The sequence below is a fragment of the Salvia hispanica genome, chromosome 6 (assembly GCF_029641045.1).
Source record: "Salvia hispanica isolate PSC_SH4W2 chromosome 6, Shi_PSC_v1, whole genome shotgun sequence".
Taxonomy (NCBI): domain Eukaryota; kingdom Viridiplantae; phylum Streptophyta; class Magnoliopsida; order Lamiales; family Lamiaceae; genus Salvia; species Salvia hispanica.
The window spans coordinates 12,797,203-12,814,846 of NC_142697.1; the positions used below are offsets into that span (position 1 = coordinate 12,797,203).

At 33.2% G+C, this 17,644-nt stretch overlaps 2 protein-coding genes across 5 annotated transcripts; one reads left to right on the plus strand and one right to left on the minus strand.

Moving 5' to 3' along the window:
• Positions 1-5,734: 5,734 nt before the first annotated feature.
• Positions 5,735-9,921, plus strand: ALG10 (DIE2/ALG10 family). 4 transcript variants are annotated; one of them, XM_048104690.2, is made up of 8 exons: positions 5,735-5,924; positions 6,033-6,126; positions 6,651-6,984; positions 7,359-7,632; positions 8,203-8,340; positions 8,451-8,655; positions 9,036-9,178; positions 9,270-9,921. In XM_048104690.2, the coding sequence occupies exons 1-8, from the start codon at positions 5,870-5,872 to the stop codon at positions 9,527-9,529; spliced, it is 1,503 nt and encodes a 500-aa protein (XP_047960647.1). In that variant the 5' UTR covers positions 5,735-5,869; the 3' UTR covers positions 9,530-9,921. The 4 variants fall into 4 exon arrangements, with proteins under 4 accessions (XP_047960647.1, XP_047960646.1, XP_088917058.1 ...); XM_048104689.2 differs by having other exon boundaries at positions 6,038-6,126; XM_089060932.1 differs by having other exon boundaries at positions 5,882-5,924; positions 6,038-6,126; positions 6,692-6,984.
• Positions 9,922-11,915: 1,994 nt separating this feature from the next.
• On the minus strand, positions 11,916-14,251 carry LOC125205636 (putative protein phosphatase 2C 4). Its single transcript, XM_048104687.2, has 4 exons — positions 12,906-14,251; positions 12,707-12,820; positions 12,363-12,627; positions 11,916-12,285 (listed from the first exon to the last, which is right to left on the minus strand). The coding sequence occupies exons 1-4, from the start codon at positions 14,157-14,159 to the stop codon at positions 12,164-12,166; spliced, it is 1,755 nt and encodes a 584-aa protein (XP_047960644.1). The 5' UTR covers positions 14,160-14,251; the 3' UTR covers positions 11,916-12,163.
• Between the last annotated feature and the right edge of the window lie 3,393 nt (positions 14,252-17,644).

The window sequence follows — 17,644 nt, forward strand, 5'->3', positions numbered from 1 at the left end:
TTGAAAGGTGGGACACGTGCACACGACACACGTGCAAAAACCCTCTCTTCAGTCACCCATAAAAAAACAAAATAGCAACAAATATAGATAATTCTAAAATGAATTACCTCAACCCCCTCCTTCTTTGGTGTTGGTCAGCCGACCCATACAAAAAGTGAGGGTCATGTCCACATGTCATATTTTTATTAATTGAACATTAAAATGTTTTATAATTTTTATTATTAATTATTTTATTCAATGATTGTCATTCTTATTCTTCCAAAAAAATCATGTGAATTATTCTTCAAAAAAAATCATGTGAAGCACTCTTCCAAAAAATGACGTTAACAAAATTTCCTTTCATTCTTGTTGAGTTGGGGTCATTGATTGAAGTAAAAGTTTTAATAAGATGGGAGTTGTACATGTGGATGAAAGAGAAATGAGTATTTTATTAAAAAGTTGATTAGGGTTATAGGTTGAGTGAGGGTCACCCATAGGAATGTCTAATAAAGCAAAACACATAAATATTTTTTTCCTATAAGTAGAAATGCTCAAGCCACAAGGATGGTGAGCCGATAATACATCATAAATCGTCCAACAATAGAGGCAAGCTAACAAAGACTAGCAAAACAAAAGCACGATACAAAACAAAAGGCAAAGCTACCAACACCAAGAGGACCTTACGCTTCTTGAGCGCACAACAACGCCCAAAAGATACTAGGCAGAGAGAAAAAGATTATTGGAGCAGGAACAAACCACCAAAGCAAGCCCCAAAAAATCAACGGTAACTAATGAAAACCAAGACCGAGCATGAAAAGAGCATCTGAATATTAATATGACAAAACGCATCTAGAAGGCCTTCTATTAATATATTTTGTTCATCATGTCATTGTACATAATTTTAGTGTGTAAGACACCTACGTGAATGCATTTTGTTTCATTAGATGCTTTTACAATTTTTTTTGTTTCATTAGATTCTTATACTAATGCATTTTAACTTAAAAACATTTTAAGCTCTTATTTTAAATTTGGTTGAATTTCTTTTAATAGACTTCAAAATTTAGTTAAGTTTTACTTTTGTTAATTAAATTATATTTTTTTTTATCTCCAATTTATTTTGAACTTAATTCAGATACGTTTAATCATTGGAAAAAAATTATTCATGTTGTCCATTATCAACTTATAAACTTATCAATTTTTCAATGATTCTTGGATCGATATTGTAACTGACAATTTCAAAATAAATAAGAAAATAAAAATAAATTAATTAATTAAATTTTGAAGTTCGTTAAATAAAGATTCAGTCAAAGAATCTCTTCAAAATGCATTAGTATAAATACGTAATAAACAAAAAAAATATGAAAGGACTTTAAGAATCTAATAAGCTAAAAATTTTATAAGGACTTAATAAAATAAATTATATTAATATAAGGATCTCAGAATGTGTTTTTTATGATAATTTAATGAAACAATATCTTAGAAAGAAAGTTAAACAATAATTATTATTGCTGTTATTTATAACTCTTCCATACTAGTAAACTTTTTTTAATCTGGTAAAAGAATAAAAGTCATGCTTAATACTCTCCATTTCACAGGAGTATGCCCTCAAAGGTTTTTGTTTGTAATAATGAGGTGAATTATTCTTTTTTTATTTTAAAGTTAAGTGTATAATGAAGTATCTTTTTAAAAATATGAATAATTGCCCTTTTGTTTAATTTTTTATTGTGATTGATTTTTATCTTCTGCTTTATGATTTAATATTTAAATACTATACTAATATGCGATTTGTTTCAAATTTATTATGTTTCAAAGTTGATTTGTATATATTTTAAATTCTCATAAAACTAAAATTTTGTCACTCGCTCATTTTATTCATTGTTATTATTGATTCTAGTTTTATATAATTAATTTAAAATTACAATTTAATATCTTAGTATGCATATAACACGTCACGGTAAATGATGAGATTTTTTGAGAAAATGTTAATGGTTTAATTATTTAATTAATTTGTATTTGCGAAAGTATGTCAGGATCCAAGCCCACACTATGTCAAAGGTCTAGCACGTTTAAATTGTGGAGAATTTTGAATTGGAGGCCCAATTAGAAGTTGCACACAATATTTATTTTACTCCAAATTACTGAAATCATTGGTTATGTTGCATCAAATTGTTTTTAGTTACTAATTTTTAATTACAATTATTTTGAATGGAAATTTAATTAGAATCGATGAATTATAATGATAAATATAGTCATGATTAAATTGATTAAATGGCTGCTCTATGGCGACACCCAAATTTTGGGTATAGTTACTATTCATCATTCGTGAATAAAAGACACGATTTGACTAGGAGTGGATAAGTACGGTATACCTTACCGAAACAACCATACTGTATATCATACCATAAATTCGGTATGAGAAAAAAATCATACATTTACCTTATCAAATATTCGGTATACCGAATTTCATTATACCTTATTTTCGGTATGATGAATTCCAATACCGGTACCGTACCTTATTTTCGGTATACCGTACTTTTGCGGTATACCTGACTTTCAACATCAATGAAAATAGATAATTTCAGTTTTTAGAATATTATTTATATTTTATAATTTTAAAAATATATAAAATATATTTTATGCATAATATTATTTATATTTTACCGTATATATCTTAATTTACGGTACATACCGTATATAAGTATGTAGCGATATACTGCGGTATTTGAAAATTCATACCGTAACTTTACCGAATCGTAAAGGTAAGGTATCATACCTTACCGAAAATCACTGTATGCCAAAAATTCAGTATTTTCTTATTTTTTGGTACGATAAAGTCGGTATTTTCCCCCAACCCTAATTTTGACAAGGCATAAATTTTAAGAAGCGGTTTAACTTTATAGATTAATTTTTCAAATTTGGTCCCTAGAAAACGCATTTTCTACCTAAAACTTTTAGGTCCATGAACCTCACGTCTTTGAATGTCTTTTCATTCTTTTTAACCTTGTGACTTAAAAGCGCACGAATGCCTAGGGCTGGGTAAATATATCGAAAAAACGGTATATCGATTGTATCGTATTGAAAAATATCGAAAAATATCGAATTTTCGGTATACCGAAACTTTCGGTACGATACAATACCGTATCGAAAGTTTTCGGTATGATAACGATATGAATTTTCTTATACCGCGGTATACCGTTTTATATCGAATATACGATATATATCGATATTATCGGTATACCGAAATATATAGAAAATCAATACGTATCGAATTATCGATACATATCGTTTATACCGTTTATACCGATGATAATGATGATGATAATAATAATAATAGTAATAATATAATATAATAATAGTAATAATAATATATCCATATAACTTAATTATATATTTTTTGATTATGAAGATGTGGACGATGTTTATTTTATTATGTTAAAATTATACTCCATTAATTTTGGTTTTATTTTTCGGTTTTGAAATTATATTTTTTGGTATACAGGTATTCGAAATGGTATAAAATTTCGGTATATCGTACGAAATATCGATATACCGTTCAGAACGGTATACCGAAGTTCGGTACGATATACCGAAATTTTGAAACGGTAACGGTATAGTTTTTTTCCATACCGAAATTTCGGTATACCGAAATACGGTATAACGTAACTTTCGAAACAATAACGATATGAAATTCTTTCATATCGATATTTTCGGTATGATAACGAAACAAAAATTTTGATACGGTATATCGTATCGACCCAACCCTACGAATGCCAAAAGTATTTTCGATTATCTTAACTGAGAATGTCTTGTTTTTATTATTCATACTCCCTTTCAATAAAAAGAATAGTCATATAAAGAATAGTCATATCTTTTTATTTTAGGGTGTGTATAGAATATAGTCTCATCCAAAAAAAAAAGTTTCTTTCAAATTATTAATATTATTCTATCCATATTTTCTCTTCATACTTCATGGAGTACTTTATTTACTTTTTCTCATTCTCTCTTACTCCTTTTGTTCCACAAGAGTACGCATTAGTTAGGCACGAGTTTTAATGCACAATTGGTAAAGTAAGAGAGAAAATTAAGTATTATCAATGAAGAATGAGTCCCACCATCTCATTAGACAGATAAGAGTTTCCAAAATTAGAAAATGCACATTTTTATGGGACAAATCAAAAATAAAAAAGTGCATATTCTCGTAAAGTATCAATTTTTGCAATACAATATATTATGGATAGATTTATTACGAATACAATATTTCATATACTCCACATAATAAATAAAACATCAGCAAAATATATTTTGTTAAGTATTCATCACTTAGAAATATAAACTTTTAAAGGGAGATACTACATATTTTAATGTATTACTCCAGTAAAATAAAAACAGAAAAAAATAATAAAAAATTAATATTAATGGATAGAGGTTCATATTATTTTTTAGAGTGAACTACAAAAATGGTCCCTGGACTATGGGTCTATCTCGCCCATAGTCCCTGGACTTTAAAAATATCGCCAGTAGTCCCTGGACTAAGGGTTTATCTCGAAATTGGTCCTTTTGGCTTTTTTTGGTACGAAAATACCCTTTGATATTATTTTGGGGGGTTTGGGCAATTTGGTCTTTTTACACTTTTAACATTTTAAATCTGATATTATTTTAGTTATATACTAACTTTGATATTATTTCAAAATTATCATTCTTCTTTCATTTTGTTATCCTTCACTGATTTTTTTTTTATTTCAATATTAGATTTAATTTTATAAAATTAAATTTAATATTTAGATTTTTAAATATCAATAAATTTTTTAATGAAAACTATTAATTCATGGACACTATAAATATTGATTAAAACTATTAATTTTTGTTATTTAATATAATATTCAATTGAATTGAAGAAGTACAGAAAAATAATATTAATCATGATGGAAAAATAAGAGTTATTCTATTTAGCCTCCGTTCGGTTGTTATAATTGCTTGTGATTAAATATTATGAAGTTGACAAAAATTTGATCCTACTTAAAATTTTTATATAGGAGTATTTTTATTAAAACTTTCTAGTAAATTTTGATTGTTTTCAAATTAATAAACAAAAATTATATTAGTCTTACATTAGATGCATATTTATTTCAGAATAAATTGTGTTATATAATCTATTTATGATTAAAGCTATTTAAATATTGATTAAAACTAAGGCGTTGTCATACCTTATTGATTACATAGTACTATACACTATTAAATATTGATTATAACTATTAATTTTTGCTATTTAATAATTTTTATAATTAAAAAAATTTATTGATATTTAATAAATAAAATTTAAAATTTTGTAAAATTAAATCTAATATTGAAATTAAAAAAACAAATTCAGTGAAGGATAACAAAATGGAAGAAGAATGATAATTTTGAAATAATATCAAAGTTAGTACATAACTAAAATAATATCAGATTTAAAATGTTAAAAGTGTAAAAAGACCAAATTGCCCAAACCCCCCAAAATAATATCAAAGGGTATTTTCGTACCAAAAAAAGCCAAAAGGACCAATTTCGAGATAAACCCTTAGTCCAGGGACTACTGGCGATATTTTTAAAGTCCAGGGACTATGGGCGAGATAAACCCATAGTCCAGGGACCATTTGTGTAGTTCACTCTATTTTTTAATATCCTTTATTTTTAAAAAATTTAAAAAATCATAATTTGATGGGAAAAACCAAAAACAAAATCATATTTTTTCCATTTATCTTTTCCATTGAGTAAATTAAGTTTTATTTGGAAAGACCTTTTAATCGGACGGGGTAGTCGCTCGTCAACAGTGCTGTGACTCCTCTTCAGCAAATCGGAAAACTTTATCCCTAAGTATGGGTAGAACCGCCGTTGCATCGGTCGTGACTCTATGCCTGATTCCCGTTCATCTTATCGTCAATCGTTTTGTTCCCGACCCTTACATGGTAAACTCCTCTCTTTTACCTTGCCGATTTACCTAATTTTGACGGTCTCTAAATACGCCATTTGATTTCTCATCAAATTTTTTCTCTCCTCAATGTTAATGGTGGAAGTGAAGGATGAGATATTCCACGTTCCCCAGGCTCAACACTACTGTCGGGGAAATTTCACAAGTTGGGATCCCATGATCACCACGCCTCCTGGACTGTGAGTCTTCATTCCGTGTTAATTCATTTCATTCTGCTTTTTTATTTATTCCTTAATTTCTACTAGTTGAAATTGTTATTCATACTGGAATTGATTAACTAGTCTCTTTACATACGGTTAATTGTTTCACTATATTGTGTCGCTAAATGTATTGGGGCCAATTGGCATTGTTTTTCGGGTGTAGGAGTTAAGGCTGCAGTCATGGGGTTTTCTTTGCTCAGAAATTTGGATATGTATGGAAAGTTTAGAAGATTATTTATTCGTCTAAGCATTACATTGATACTGAGGATATAAGATATTCATGTCCTTATTTCTTTTCTAGAATGACCTTGATGAACTGTAAAAAAAATCAGTCTAGATGCTTGAGTCGATAGTTTAGTCACATTTACCTCAATATATTGGATGATAATGAAATAAGCTAGTAATAGTAGATAATAAAAGCAGTCTTTGTTTACAAAATCCAGTTATGTACTAGAATTTTTCCAAGTAAAAGAAGTTGATTTATGCAATATAAAATTTTGCAGGTACTTTCTTTCACTTGCATATATTGCTTCTTTGTTTCCAGGATTGTTCTGCATGCGAGCAGTGCCATCGTTTTCAGACTCATGCTCTACTTCAATTCTACGACTAACCAATGGTGTTCTTGCAGTAGTATGTAGCATTCTTGTATATGAGATAATCATTCATCTGAGACCATCGCTTCATGACAAGATAGCAACATTCCGTGCTGTGGTTTTGTCATTGTATCCGTTGCACTGGTTCTTCTCCTTTTTATACTATACAGACGTCGCATCTCTAACTGCCGTACTTGCTATGTATCTTTTAGTTTTGAAGAAGAAGTACATCTGCAGTTCTTTGGTAAGAACTATTCCTTTTTATTGTCTTGAACTTTCCAATCGCGATGAGTGTCAATCATCTAGTACTGCACCTACAGCCTGTGGATCTTTAAATTTGGTTTTAGTATGTTGTTTATTGTGCATCTCTATTTATGTCAGTTTCGTAATCTAATTAACTCAGCGTCTTAGCATCAGGATGTACAATTTATTCTTCGTATGCAGTTTTTCATTTGATACTTCAAAGTGTTTTCCACTATTTAATATGCATAACATGGGACTACTACTTTGTCCTTTTAAGGCAGTTTCACTTTTACTCTTCATCTGCCAACCATGATTTTAGTTTTTTCCTTGGCATTCCATCTTCATTATGATGATCTTACTTTCAATGACCTGTAGCTAGGGGCTGTTTCTGTGTTGGTAAGGCAAACAAATATTATATGGTTGCTCTTTGTTGCTTGCACTGGTGTTATAGAGTTCGCTCAGTCTCATCTAAAGGATAGGGAGGAGGAAATAGATAAGGTAAAGACAGCAATGCAAAATGATGATTTCTCCGACGTTCATAAGGGTGTTTCAGTGATCTCCAAATTGAGAAAGCGAAGGGTCAATAATGGTATGAGAAATCAGAAAAACCTTGCTGTAGAAACGTTGAATCCTATGGTACATTCCTCAGGTTACATCTCATATCCCTACAATTCCAGTAGTGCATCAAATTAATCAGGAAGAATATTGCCAATAATTGATTTGATTGCAGAATACTGTTTATCTTTTGATAATTAGAACTAGTATAATTTAGTACTCCCTCCGTCCCCTATTAAGAGTCATACTTTGACCGGGCACGAGTTTTAAGAAATGTAAAGAAAAGTTGGTTGAAAAAGTTAGTGGAATGTGGGACCCACTTTTTTATATTGGTTTTATAATAAAATGTGAGTGAAGTGAGTTAGTGGAATGTGAGACCTACTTACCATTTATGGTAAAAAATGAAGTGTGACTCTTAATTGGGGACGGACCGAAATGGAAAAGTGTGACTCTTAATCGGGGACGGAGGGAGTATTAAAGATGGATGGATCTCGTTGGTGCAGAGTTGCTACTGCATATTAATGCAAAAAAGTCAGACTAGTTATAACAGGGCTTGCAATTGTCCCTACCTAGCACTTCGGAATAAATTTTTCAGCATTTTTATGTTTTTCTTTGTTCTAAGATTGATAACATAATTACATGATACATCTCCTCTGTGATGCAGGATTGCTTGACGAGATTTATAGCATAGTACTTGTATCTTGGAATCATTTATTGGAGATTTCGGTTTTGCTAAGTCCTTTCTTGATGGTATTTGCGGCTTTTATAGCATTTGTGTGCTGGAATGGGAGTATTGTTCTTGGTATATTTTGCTTCTATTCTCACTCATCGCTTTCTTCAGCTCTATTGACAGTATATCATTTTGTTATCCCTTGCATCAACTGAAAATAGTAACTTGCCCCAAATTTTCAGGTGCTAAAGATGCGCATACAGTTTCCCCCCATTTTTCCCAGTTTCTGTATTACGGCGTGGTTTCTTCTCTGTTTACTTTTCCTGTCCATTTCTCTTTTGGTCAAGCTTCCACTCTGTCTCATCAGCTCCTCAAGAACAGACTGCTTGGCTTTTTTCAGGGGTTCATGGCCTTGGCCCTTGCTTTCCTTTCTGTAAAATTTTTCAGGTTTAAGTAATCAAAGAAACTGGAGGGATAATTTCTAAAATGTCTTTTTTTTTAATTAATCAGTGTGATTAATTCATATGTCTCAGTCAGTCAGCTGCTTCACCACACCTAGTTAAATTTGTTTCACTTTTCTGTGATATGCTTTTTCCAGAATATCTCGTTCAATATGATATAATCCGTATGAGTTATCGCAGTCATACTCATTGAAGGAAAGTCGCAAGTCTTTCTGTATTGTTCTGTTCATTCTGAATGTGATTCATGTGTTCCAATTGCTGCATTGATGAAAGCTTCACGGCTTCTTCAATTAAAGCGAAAAAGTTAATGGATCTAGTTACAGGTTATTCTACATTCTACTAAAAAAGTTGAATTGTCTTCTGCAGCATTGCCCACCCATATCTCCTAGCAGACAATCGGCATTATCCTTTCTATCTCTGGCGGAAAGTCATCAACCGCCATTGGTCGACCAAGTACCTTATGATCCCATTTTATATTTACTCGTGGTTCTCCATAGTCTGTAATTTGGGTTAGTGCGAAGTCCAGCATTCCTTTCTTCATATATTATTATTTCGGCAATTTTAATCTTATAATGAGATTAATTCTTTTGTTATTTGCAGCCAAAAATCAGAAGAAGCTCTGGGTGTTGGTATATGTTTTGGCTTGCGCTGCAACACTTATTCCCACGCCGTTGATAGAGTTCAGATACTATACAATTCCATTCTTCTTCATGGTTCTCCACTCCGACATTATTGACAACATGAGTTGGCTTCTTCTGGGGTTCTTGTATCTTTGTATCAATTTCTTCACAATGTATATGTTCTTATTCCGGCCCTTCTCTTGGGCGCACGAAGCTGGGACGCAGAGGTTCATTTGGTGATGTGCACACCAGAAATGTTTAGGAAAGCTTTGCAACTAATGTGCACAGTGCACACTGACATGACTTTCCCTAGGGTGTGGAACAAAATAGGAAGCCATTCATGTTGTTGTTGCAACGACTCCCGTTTCTCTTGAATCGTCTACTTAAGGTACATCACTATACAGATTTTTTGGTTGAGAAACACCTCTGCAACTTGTAATACTAAGCACATATCTGTGTTATTCTGTTAGCACGGTGTGTAGACTAATTCTAGGAGTTGCTCATGAAGTAACCATTATAAATCTTGCTTCTAACTAATTTGTGAAAATACATGATATGATTGAACATGCGGATTCATAGTTGACACATTCTTCTTCTTTATTTGTCACAAATACTAGGCGAAATATCATTAAGTTTGTTTTACGTAGTAAAGCTTTAATCAATGCGTTTAAGTTTTAACATAATCGATGGAGCAGGTCTCTAATTTTCTTCAACAAATTTACGTTTCATGGGTAGTGATCAACTTAAAAATTAACTTAAAATAAGCTATATGCTAATCGTTCGATAACAATTTTGAAAAATATTAAAATTTTAAATCAAATATCTGTAAATTTAAGAAAAAAGAATTCTATTAAATATTGTAAAATTATTTGATTCAAGTTTGAAGTCATGAAAATTTGTCATTAATGTTCCATATCACTAATTTGTATTGCTATAGAATAATATAAAATACCGATAATATAATTCATGTAAATTAATACGTACATTTATCTTTATTGTTTAGTTAAATACTAGATACTAGTATAAATTTATGATTAGTGACATCAATAAATGTGCATTAATCATTATTTTTATATGTATCATTTTCAGCCATATAATTAAGTCTTATTTGATTAATGGAGTACTAATTAACGAAGTTAATTTTGTATGTACTGAATCGCATGAAGCACGCAGCCACTACCCAATTTTGAATTTTCAATACCGATAATTGATTTATTCAACTCCTCTGAATCCTTCGTGTATATGGCCTTTTATGTAATTTCCAATACTTAATATAGGAAGGTTTTGTTAAGAGGTTTTATTGCGCTCACATAAGTCTTTTTAATAAAAAATAGCTGTCATGTTTTTTGAAGTGCAGCATAATTATATATAGAAATATACATTTCAAAACAGGAAAGAAGATTAAAAAATAGTACTCCATCAAATGTGTATCAGGTACCATATGAACAATAACAAATGCTCCACATTATTAAAAAAATAAACATCCTAATAATAGAGTGGTTAATATCGAAGACCAAAAAACTTGATTTTCAGTACAATATGGGTACGACTTTAAGATTCTATTCATTTATCAATTAAAAGACATATTCCGCACATCCAAACAAGTCTAGTATCATACTTTTTCACTAAGATAGACAATTATAAACTTGAACCTCTCTCTACCACAACAATGGACCTAAATATGTGAGTGATATGCTTTGATTTTCATAGTTGGTGAGTCTTGTAACATTGTGTATTGGGAGAGCGCAGTAGATCAAATTTAATTTACATTATGAAAATGGTAAGATGCATAGAAAATAAAAATGAATGCATAAAATGTGTTAGTCAATATTAAATTTTTAAGATGAATATAGCAACATCTATCAGAATGGAAGGGAGGAGTGTCGCATCAAATTGCAATTGACAGTGATAGTCCAATAATCAAAATTCGATAAAATACCTAAACCCTTATCAATTTGCCCGGTTTGGTAATAGCTTTTGTTAATTTACCTTTGACTTGCCTCTCTTTTGTCTTATAGTAGTAGTTTTTGAAAATAATTACTCCTACCTTTCACGGAGCCTTAACCTAACAAAGTTTGTATAGACATCATAAACGAAATTAAAATAAGGATTTGCCCTCTTTGTTTTGGTCAACTAGGTTCAAGTTCAACTTGTAAGTGGAGTTAGTAAGTTTTTAACTACACCATTATGTCTGCTTTTTTAGTACTCCTAGATAATTTCAACATGCATTTTTCTCTCTTTTTTTGTGTGGTCATAATCCATGTTTCTATATTTTTTCCCACCTTTTGTCAGAACTCTTTGGGTCAACTAGTTTCATGAGAGGCTTTTTCAAATAGGAGTAAATCATTAGTAGTATATCAAGAATATGCAGGACTTGATTTTGAAGCGTAAATAGAAGATTACATTTATATTTTATTACTCCATAAAAGATTGCATTGACTTAGCAAGAAGATTAGTACTTTTTGAATGCTGGCATGCGACTTAAAATTCATTTACACAAAGTCCAATCCATGTTTAGAAGTGGAATTCACATTCACAAAACTCAAACGCGCTATTTTGACCATCAATTTAATAATTAATTTACAAATAAACAAAGGCAGGAAGCTAAGCAAACAAAAATGGGAAAGAACCAAAGAATTTTGTATTTGAGATATTCTATGAATGGCACTCAAGTAAGCACCATAATGTACAAAAAGGGGTTATAATAAGCATTTACATTCCCCCACATCACACTTGTTGTATACTACTATCTTCTATCCTAAGATGGAAAATGTGACCTAATCTTATGCTATAACTATGAACATCGATGGTATGCTTCGTCCACACGAGACTTTGAAGCGTGCCCCTCTCCGTGTTTTATCCTCGTAGTGTGACCTAGCATTTACTATGATGAACGTTGTATTTTCCTTTGAGAGAAATGATAACGATTGACACATCGTCATGGTACCTCCTCCGCTCCCCTTGTGGGATTTCAAGCAAGTCATAGAAATCCATTCCTTCATAAATGAGAAGCAAAGTTGGTGTTAGATTTAGGCATTTACATGATCAGTTCAAGGTTTCTTTAAGACTGTACCAGCTTTCTTAGCAGCGCGGACCAATACCTCCTCCACGAGATGTTGAGCAGGGTCTCCCTCGGGGAACATGGACATGAACGTCTCAACCTCAGAGACGGCCTCTTTGTTGGTGAAGTATTGGTAGAGGCCATCAGAGGATAAGATCAAGAATTTGTCTGTGTGTTGTAGCCTATGGTGGCAAAGGAATGGTGAACATGTGATGTAGGGTGATGTTCCAATATAATCAATTCTAAACATCTCAAGGAGTGCATTGTTCCACTTGGGCTGTAAAACATAAGAATGCAAACAAATGTAAGCCATCAACACTAATAAATCCCCAAACATACAACTCTGCGACTTCTACCTGTTTGAGAAAGCCGGCTCCAAAGGCACGCGTGACCTTGAGTGAGCCTTTCACCCTCTTGTTCACAACTGCAAAGGCATCATCTAGATGTGCATACCTAATCCTCCTCACCTCCTAAGAGAAAACAACATTTTCAAGATTCATCAATTTGCATAAAAACATTTTTTGATCACATTACCAAAATAAGGCTGGATTTTACCTCTTTCACGCAAGTGGAATGATCCATTGTGAGCTGAGAAGCACTCAAATAGTGTACACTGTCATACTCATAGCCATAGAGTAATTCATCACCATCCTTCTTCACAAGCACCATCTTCCCACCACTGTCATTTCTTCGCGCCAAAACCGCCCTACTATCCCCAACGTTCATGAGATAAACGTCGTCTCCCTTCATCACCATTGCCAGGACGCACGATCCCATCAAAGCCAACTCAGGATTCTCCACCAGCATCATATCCGCAATCTCCAAATACGAGGCCTCCGTCTTCCTCAACGCCTCAGACAAGGCCTCAAGAACAAGCGAATGATCAACCGCGCCATCACATCCCAAATAGGTCAGCCTCTCCCTCAGCTTCCTCTCGAGCTCCACCCTCCCGTTACCATCCAAACTCTCCGCGCCTTGGCCAGATTCCCCCCCATCAAACCACAGCAACCCTTTGAGCTCCTTGTAGACATTGGCATAGAGATTGTTCAAGAGGAAGTCAGTAGCATCAGGGCCATTGAATCCATCATAAATCCCCACAAAAACCCATCCATTCTCCTCAGATATCACAATATGCACTCTGTCTTCACCAGCTTTCCCTTGAGCCCACTGCAGATTACATTCATTTCCAGCATCATCATTATTCTCATCAACCAAACTCAGCTCACTACTCAAATTATGACTAGTGATTGTGCTGCTGCTATTTCCACTACTAATCTCTCCTTCACTAACACTAACCTCCCTTGAAAAACTCCACAAAGACTTAGACACCACTTTCTTGAAATTCTTAACCAAGCCCATTTTTTTAGATTTAGGCATGTCCAAAGGCCCAGAAGCGAAGCTCCTCTCGATCGGGCCGGACAAGAAGCCGCGGTCCATCAGGCCCGAAGACCTCATAATCGGGCCGGACTTGACTGTGTCTGTCTTGGGAATTGGCTGGAGAGGGATGGAGGAGAAAAAATTGGTGCTTTCGAAGGTGGAGGCCTTGTCGAGTGTGGTGTAGGAAAAAGCGTCGGTGGAGAGAGGCGTGGAGGTGTTGGCGGAGATGGCGGCGCCGGAAATGGAGCGGAAGGCCGCCGTCTCTGTAGATTGGGATTTGTTGAGATTCTCTGATGGTATGTAGCAGAAAGAGTGGCCCAATCCCTCGTCGAGAGGGTCGGAGAGACACACGGAGATGTCGTTTCTCCGGCGGGAAATCTCGCCGGCGTCCCCGGCGAAGCAGAGGCTGAACTTTCCGACTCCATTTCCCATTGGAAGAGAGAGAAAGATGAATGCTCTGTTTTCGTTTATGAAACAGAGGAGGTTTATGATTTGGAGTTTGAAAAGAGAGAGAGAGAGAGAGAGAGAGAGTTGACTTTGGAATTAAAACTTCGATTTGATTTTTTAAATATATTCGATGCTTTGGTTTTATGTGGTTTGAGGGCGTTGACTATGAATATTATTTAGTGAATAAAGGATTATTCTTGTGGGTATACAGAATAAGAATAGAAATAGTTGTTTCTATCAAAAAAAGGCGTGTCTTTGGATTATATAAATTCCAAGTGTTTTATAATTTATTAGCAAAAAACTATGTGCAATGTCAAAAGGCTCCACTTGCAATTTTCCAATTAGTATTGTCAAGGTGGGATGCTGATTCGGATGCCATCATCATTAATGCCTCAAAATGCAATTTCACATACTGATTAACCTTCATTAATTTTTTTTTTCTTGTTAACCTTCTTTAAATTATTGGCTAAATGCCATGATACCTCATTTTACTCAAGTACCACCAATGGGTGCTTTTGCCTTTCGGGGCTCATGCTCAGACCAAATTATTTCTCCTAAATTTGAATATGATTATTTGCTGGGTTTGGATCCCCTGCTGTGGCTCTAAGCAGGGGATCCAAATCCTTATTTGCTTCTCTTTTCTTTGCAACCAAAATTTCCAACTCTCCTTTAATCTTATTCGAACGTCAAAAATTTTATTTTGTGACATAATATAATCTAATTAAAATCTGACAAACCAATTGGATTTTATAAATATAAGCAAAATAAAAAAAATCTAATTATATATAAGCATGTTTAAAACGTATAGACAAAACGATGATGTTTAATTAAGTTCAAAACGACGTTTCGTTCACGTATTTTAACCGATCAACTGTCACATCAGCCCGTCATTTGCAGGATAAGGGAGAACGGGATAATTGAGAAAATTTCATTTTTCGTGAATGGGATGGAACATGATTTGACCAACTTTTGTAATTTATTTAACAATTTACCTTATTTTTTTACTGCATTTATTGTATAGCGGTGTACCCCCGATCTGTTAGTAAGTATAACTTTTATGAAAGTACTTGATTGCTCTAAATTTTGTCTTATTTTCTAATAAGAGCACCCCCAATGGACGAAAATAAAATAGAGTTGGCTCGTCTAGGAAAGACGAGATGGGTGGGGGGGACGCGCATTGCGAGCATCTCCACCCGGCAAGGCTCGCACGGCGAAGGAAGGGGGTAAGGGGGTGAGCAACGACTCCCCCCCCCCCCCCACACACACACATGTGGCGGCTTTCTGTTGGAGGTAGGCGTCGTTTTTTACCATTTAATACTTATTTATTTATTAAATCAAAAATTAATTAGTAATTGTAAAATTATCTCATTTCTCCAAATATACCGTTATCAATTCATTCCAAAATCATCTATCTATACCATATTCTGTTCACTGTATAATTTTTGTACACACAAAAAAAACTCACTCAATTTTCCATTTTAATTTTGATTCACGATTGTGCGAAAATGTCTAACGGAAGCAACTGAGGTTGGTTTCATATTAATCTCAACGAGCAGGACGTGTCGTCTTCGGATTACTGGTTGAATTATCTTGATAGGCCGATTACTGGTTGAATTAAGACCCAGCTGCATCTTAGCTCATTGCCATAGTTTTGTCCTCTTCTTAGACCTTAACATGGATTAATAAAGAGATACAAGAAAAGTGAATCATGCTTGGTTTGTTGAGTATCAATTTTCACAATTTGTGCTCTTTAACTATTTAGTTATATAACAAACTGAATATTTCTTCGTTTCATAAAAATATGGACACTTTCCTTTTCCAGTGGTCCTATAAAAATATCAAATTTCCTTTTATGAAAAGTTTTTCCCAACTCATTAATTGTATATATCAATTTATTTACAACTTATACCACTATGGTCCAACATTAAACACTAATAATAATGTGGGTTTCACTAACACTATTTTAACTATCATTCTCTTCATTTCTTATACTTTACCAATTATACATTAATTCGCGTGTCATCCCGAATATCTCTTTTTCAATGGGATGGGCTAAGGAGTGAGTTTATTATAATAAATTTAACTCAAATGCGAAAAATTATTTCAAGTTAGTTTGCTCCTTCATTAAATATTATAATTTCATTATTCAGTTTTGCATTTCTTGTAATAAATCTAAATCATGTACCCCAATATATAATGTCACTGTTGCATACTTCCTAGAATACAAATAAAAATTATACACTACAAAATGATACACTAATATAGTACAGTATATAAATGAATCCTAAATAAGTTATATTTTATCTTGTAATAATATTATTATTATTTGAGAACAAAATAATTATGACTATTATTCTTATTAAAAACATAGCACTAAGAATGTAGTGGTGCAGCTGACGAAGTTTAATGAAGACGACTTTTAATGCTGGACTATTATACGTTTGACTTTTTGAAGCTTCATTAGTGAGCATTTGAAGATTTGATTAGCAAGTAATTATCAAAACCCCCATTACAAGTCTCTCAGTGGTGGTTTGAGTTTTTACAATATTTGACTTTTCTATATGTTTATTTCAAAATCCTCATAAACAGATCGTTGCACCTTCATTTTTCTAAACTGACGTTGTCATCATTAAAGTTCCTAGGTTGAACACTTGAAACATTGAATTTTAAATGTATATAATAAAAGTTCTTATTAGATCACACCTATTGGTGTCTGACACCTGCCAAATTCTCTCAAAATATAATAAAATGAATGACCTGGGCTTATCAAACAACCTCAAGAGACAAATTTGAGATCTGACTATATTCTAATACATATATACGGTCAGAATCAAATATTTTATTAGCTCTACTATTTCAACTTCAAAATCCTCCATCAATATTTATGAGTTGAGTTATATACCCATTTTGGCTAAACCAATAGCTCTACAGTTGTAGCCTTCGACAACAATCATACGGAGTACTAACTTTGTTGATATTTGGCTAATCAAGAATGAAGAAACCAAGAATTTTTCAAATAATAACTAGCCGTTGGATATTTTTATTGACTCTGTTTTGGTGGTTGTAACGGTTTGAGCTCAAAGGAGCTGAGCTGTTGTTGTGTTGGAGTAACCGCACGCACACACACACTAGTACATATACAAAGTGTGTGAGAGCTGAAGATCAGATTCAAGATAGCATCCGAGAGATTATACACGAGAGAGAAAGGAGAGTTTCATCCATGTTTTGCGAGTTCTCGTCTCTGTGATTCAGAGAGAAGCGAGTAAAGAGAGTTGAATGTTCTTCTTGTTGTAATCTAGAGCTAGTTGTTTCCATTTGTAACTTCATCCCCGATTAAGATCAATACAACACCATCTTCTCCGTCCGTGGACGTAGGCTACGGCCGAACCACGTTATTTCTTGGTGTTCCTTGTGGTTTATTGTTTCTTGTTCGATCGCTTTTACAACGTGGCGCCGTCTGTGGGAAGAGA

Excerpts from the sequence above, each read along its gene's own strand:
- ALG10 (XM_048104689.2), top strand. The coding sequence starts at position 5,835 with ATGGGTAGAACCGCCGTTGCATCGGTCGTGACTCTATGCCTGATTCCC. Across the intron at positions 5,925-6,037 it reads TTGTTCCCGACCCTTACATG|GATGAGATATTCCACGTTCC; the intron begins GTAAACTCCTCT and ends GTGGAAGTGAAG. Across the intron at positions 8,341-8,450 it reads GAATGGGAGTATTGTTCTTG|GTGCTAAAGATGCGCATACA; the intron begins GTATATTTTGCT and ends CCAAATTTTCAG.
- LOC125205636 (XM_048104687.2), bottom strand. The coding sequence starts at position 14,159 with ATGGGAAATGGAGTCGGAAAGTTCAGCCTCTGCTTCGCCGGGGACGCC. Across the intron at positions 12,821-12,905 it reads ATTCCACTTGCGTGAAAGAG|GAGGTGAGGAGGATTAGGTA; the intron begins GTAAAATCCAGC and ends GTTTTCTCTTAG. Across the intron at positions 12,628-12,706 it reads GAGCCGGCTTTCTCAAACAG|CCCAAGTGGAACAATGCACT; the intron begins GTAGAAGTCGCA and ends TATGTTTTACAG.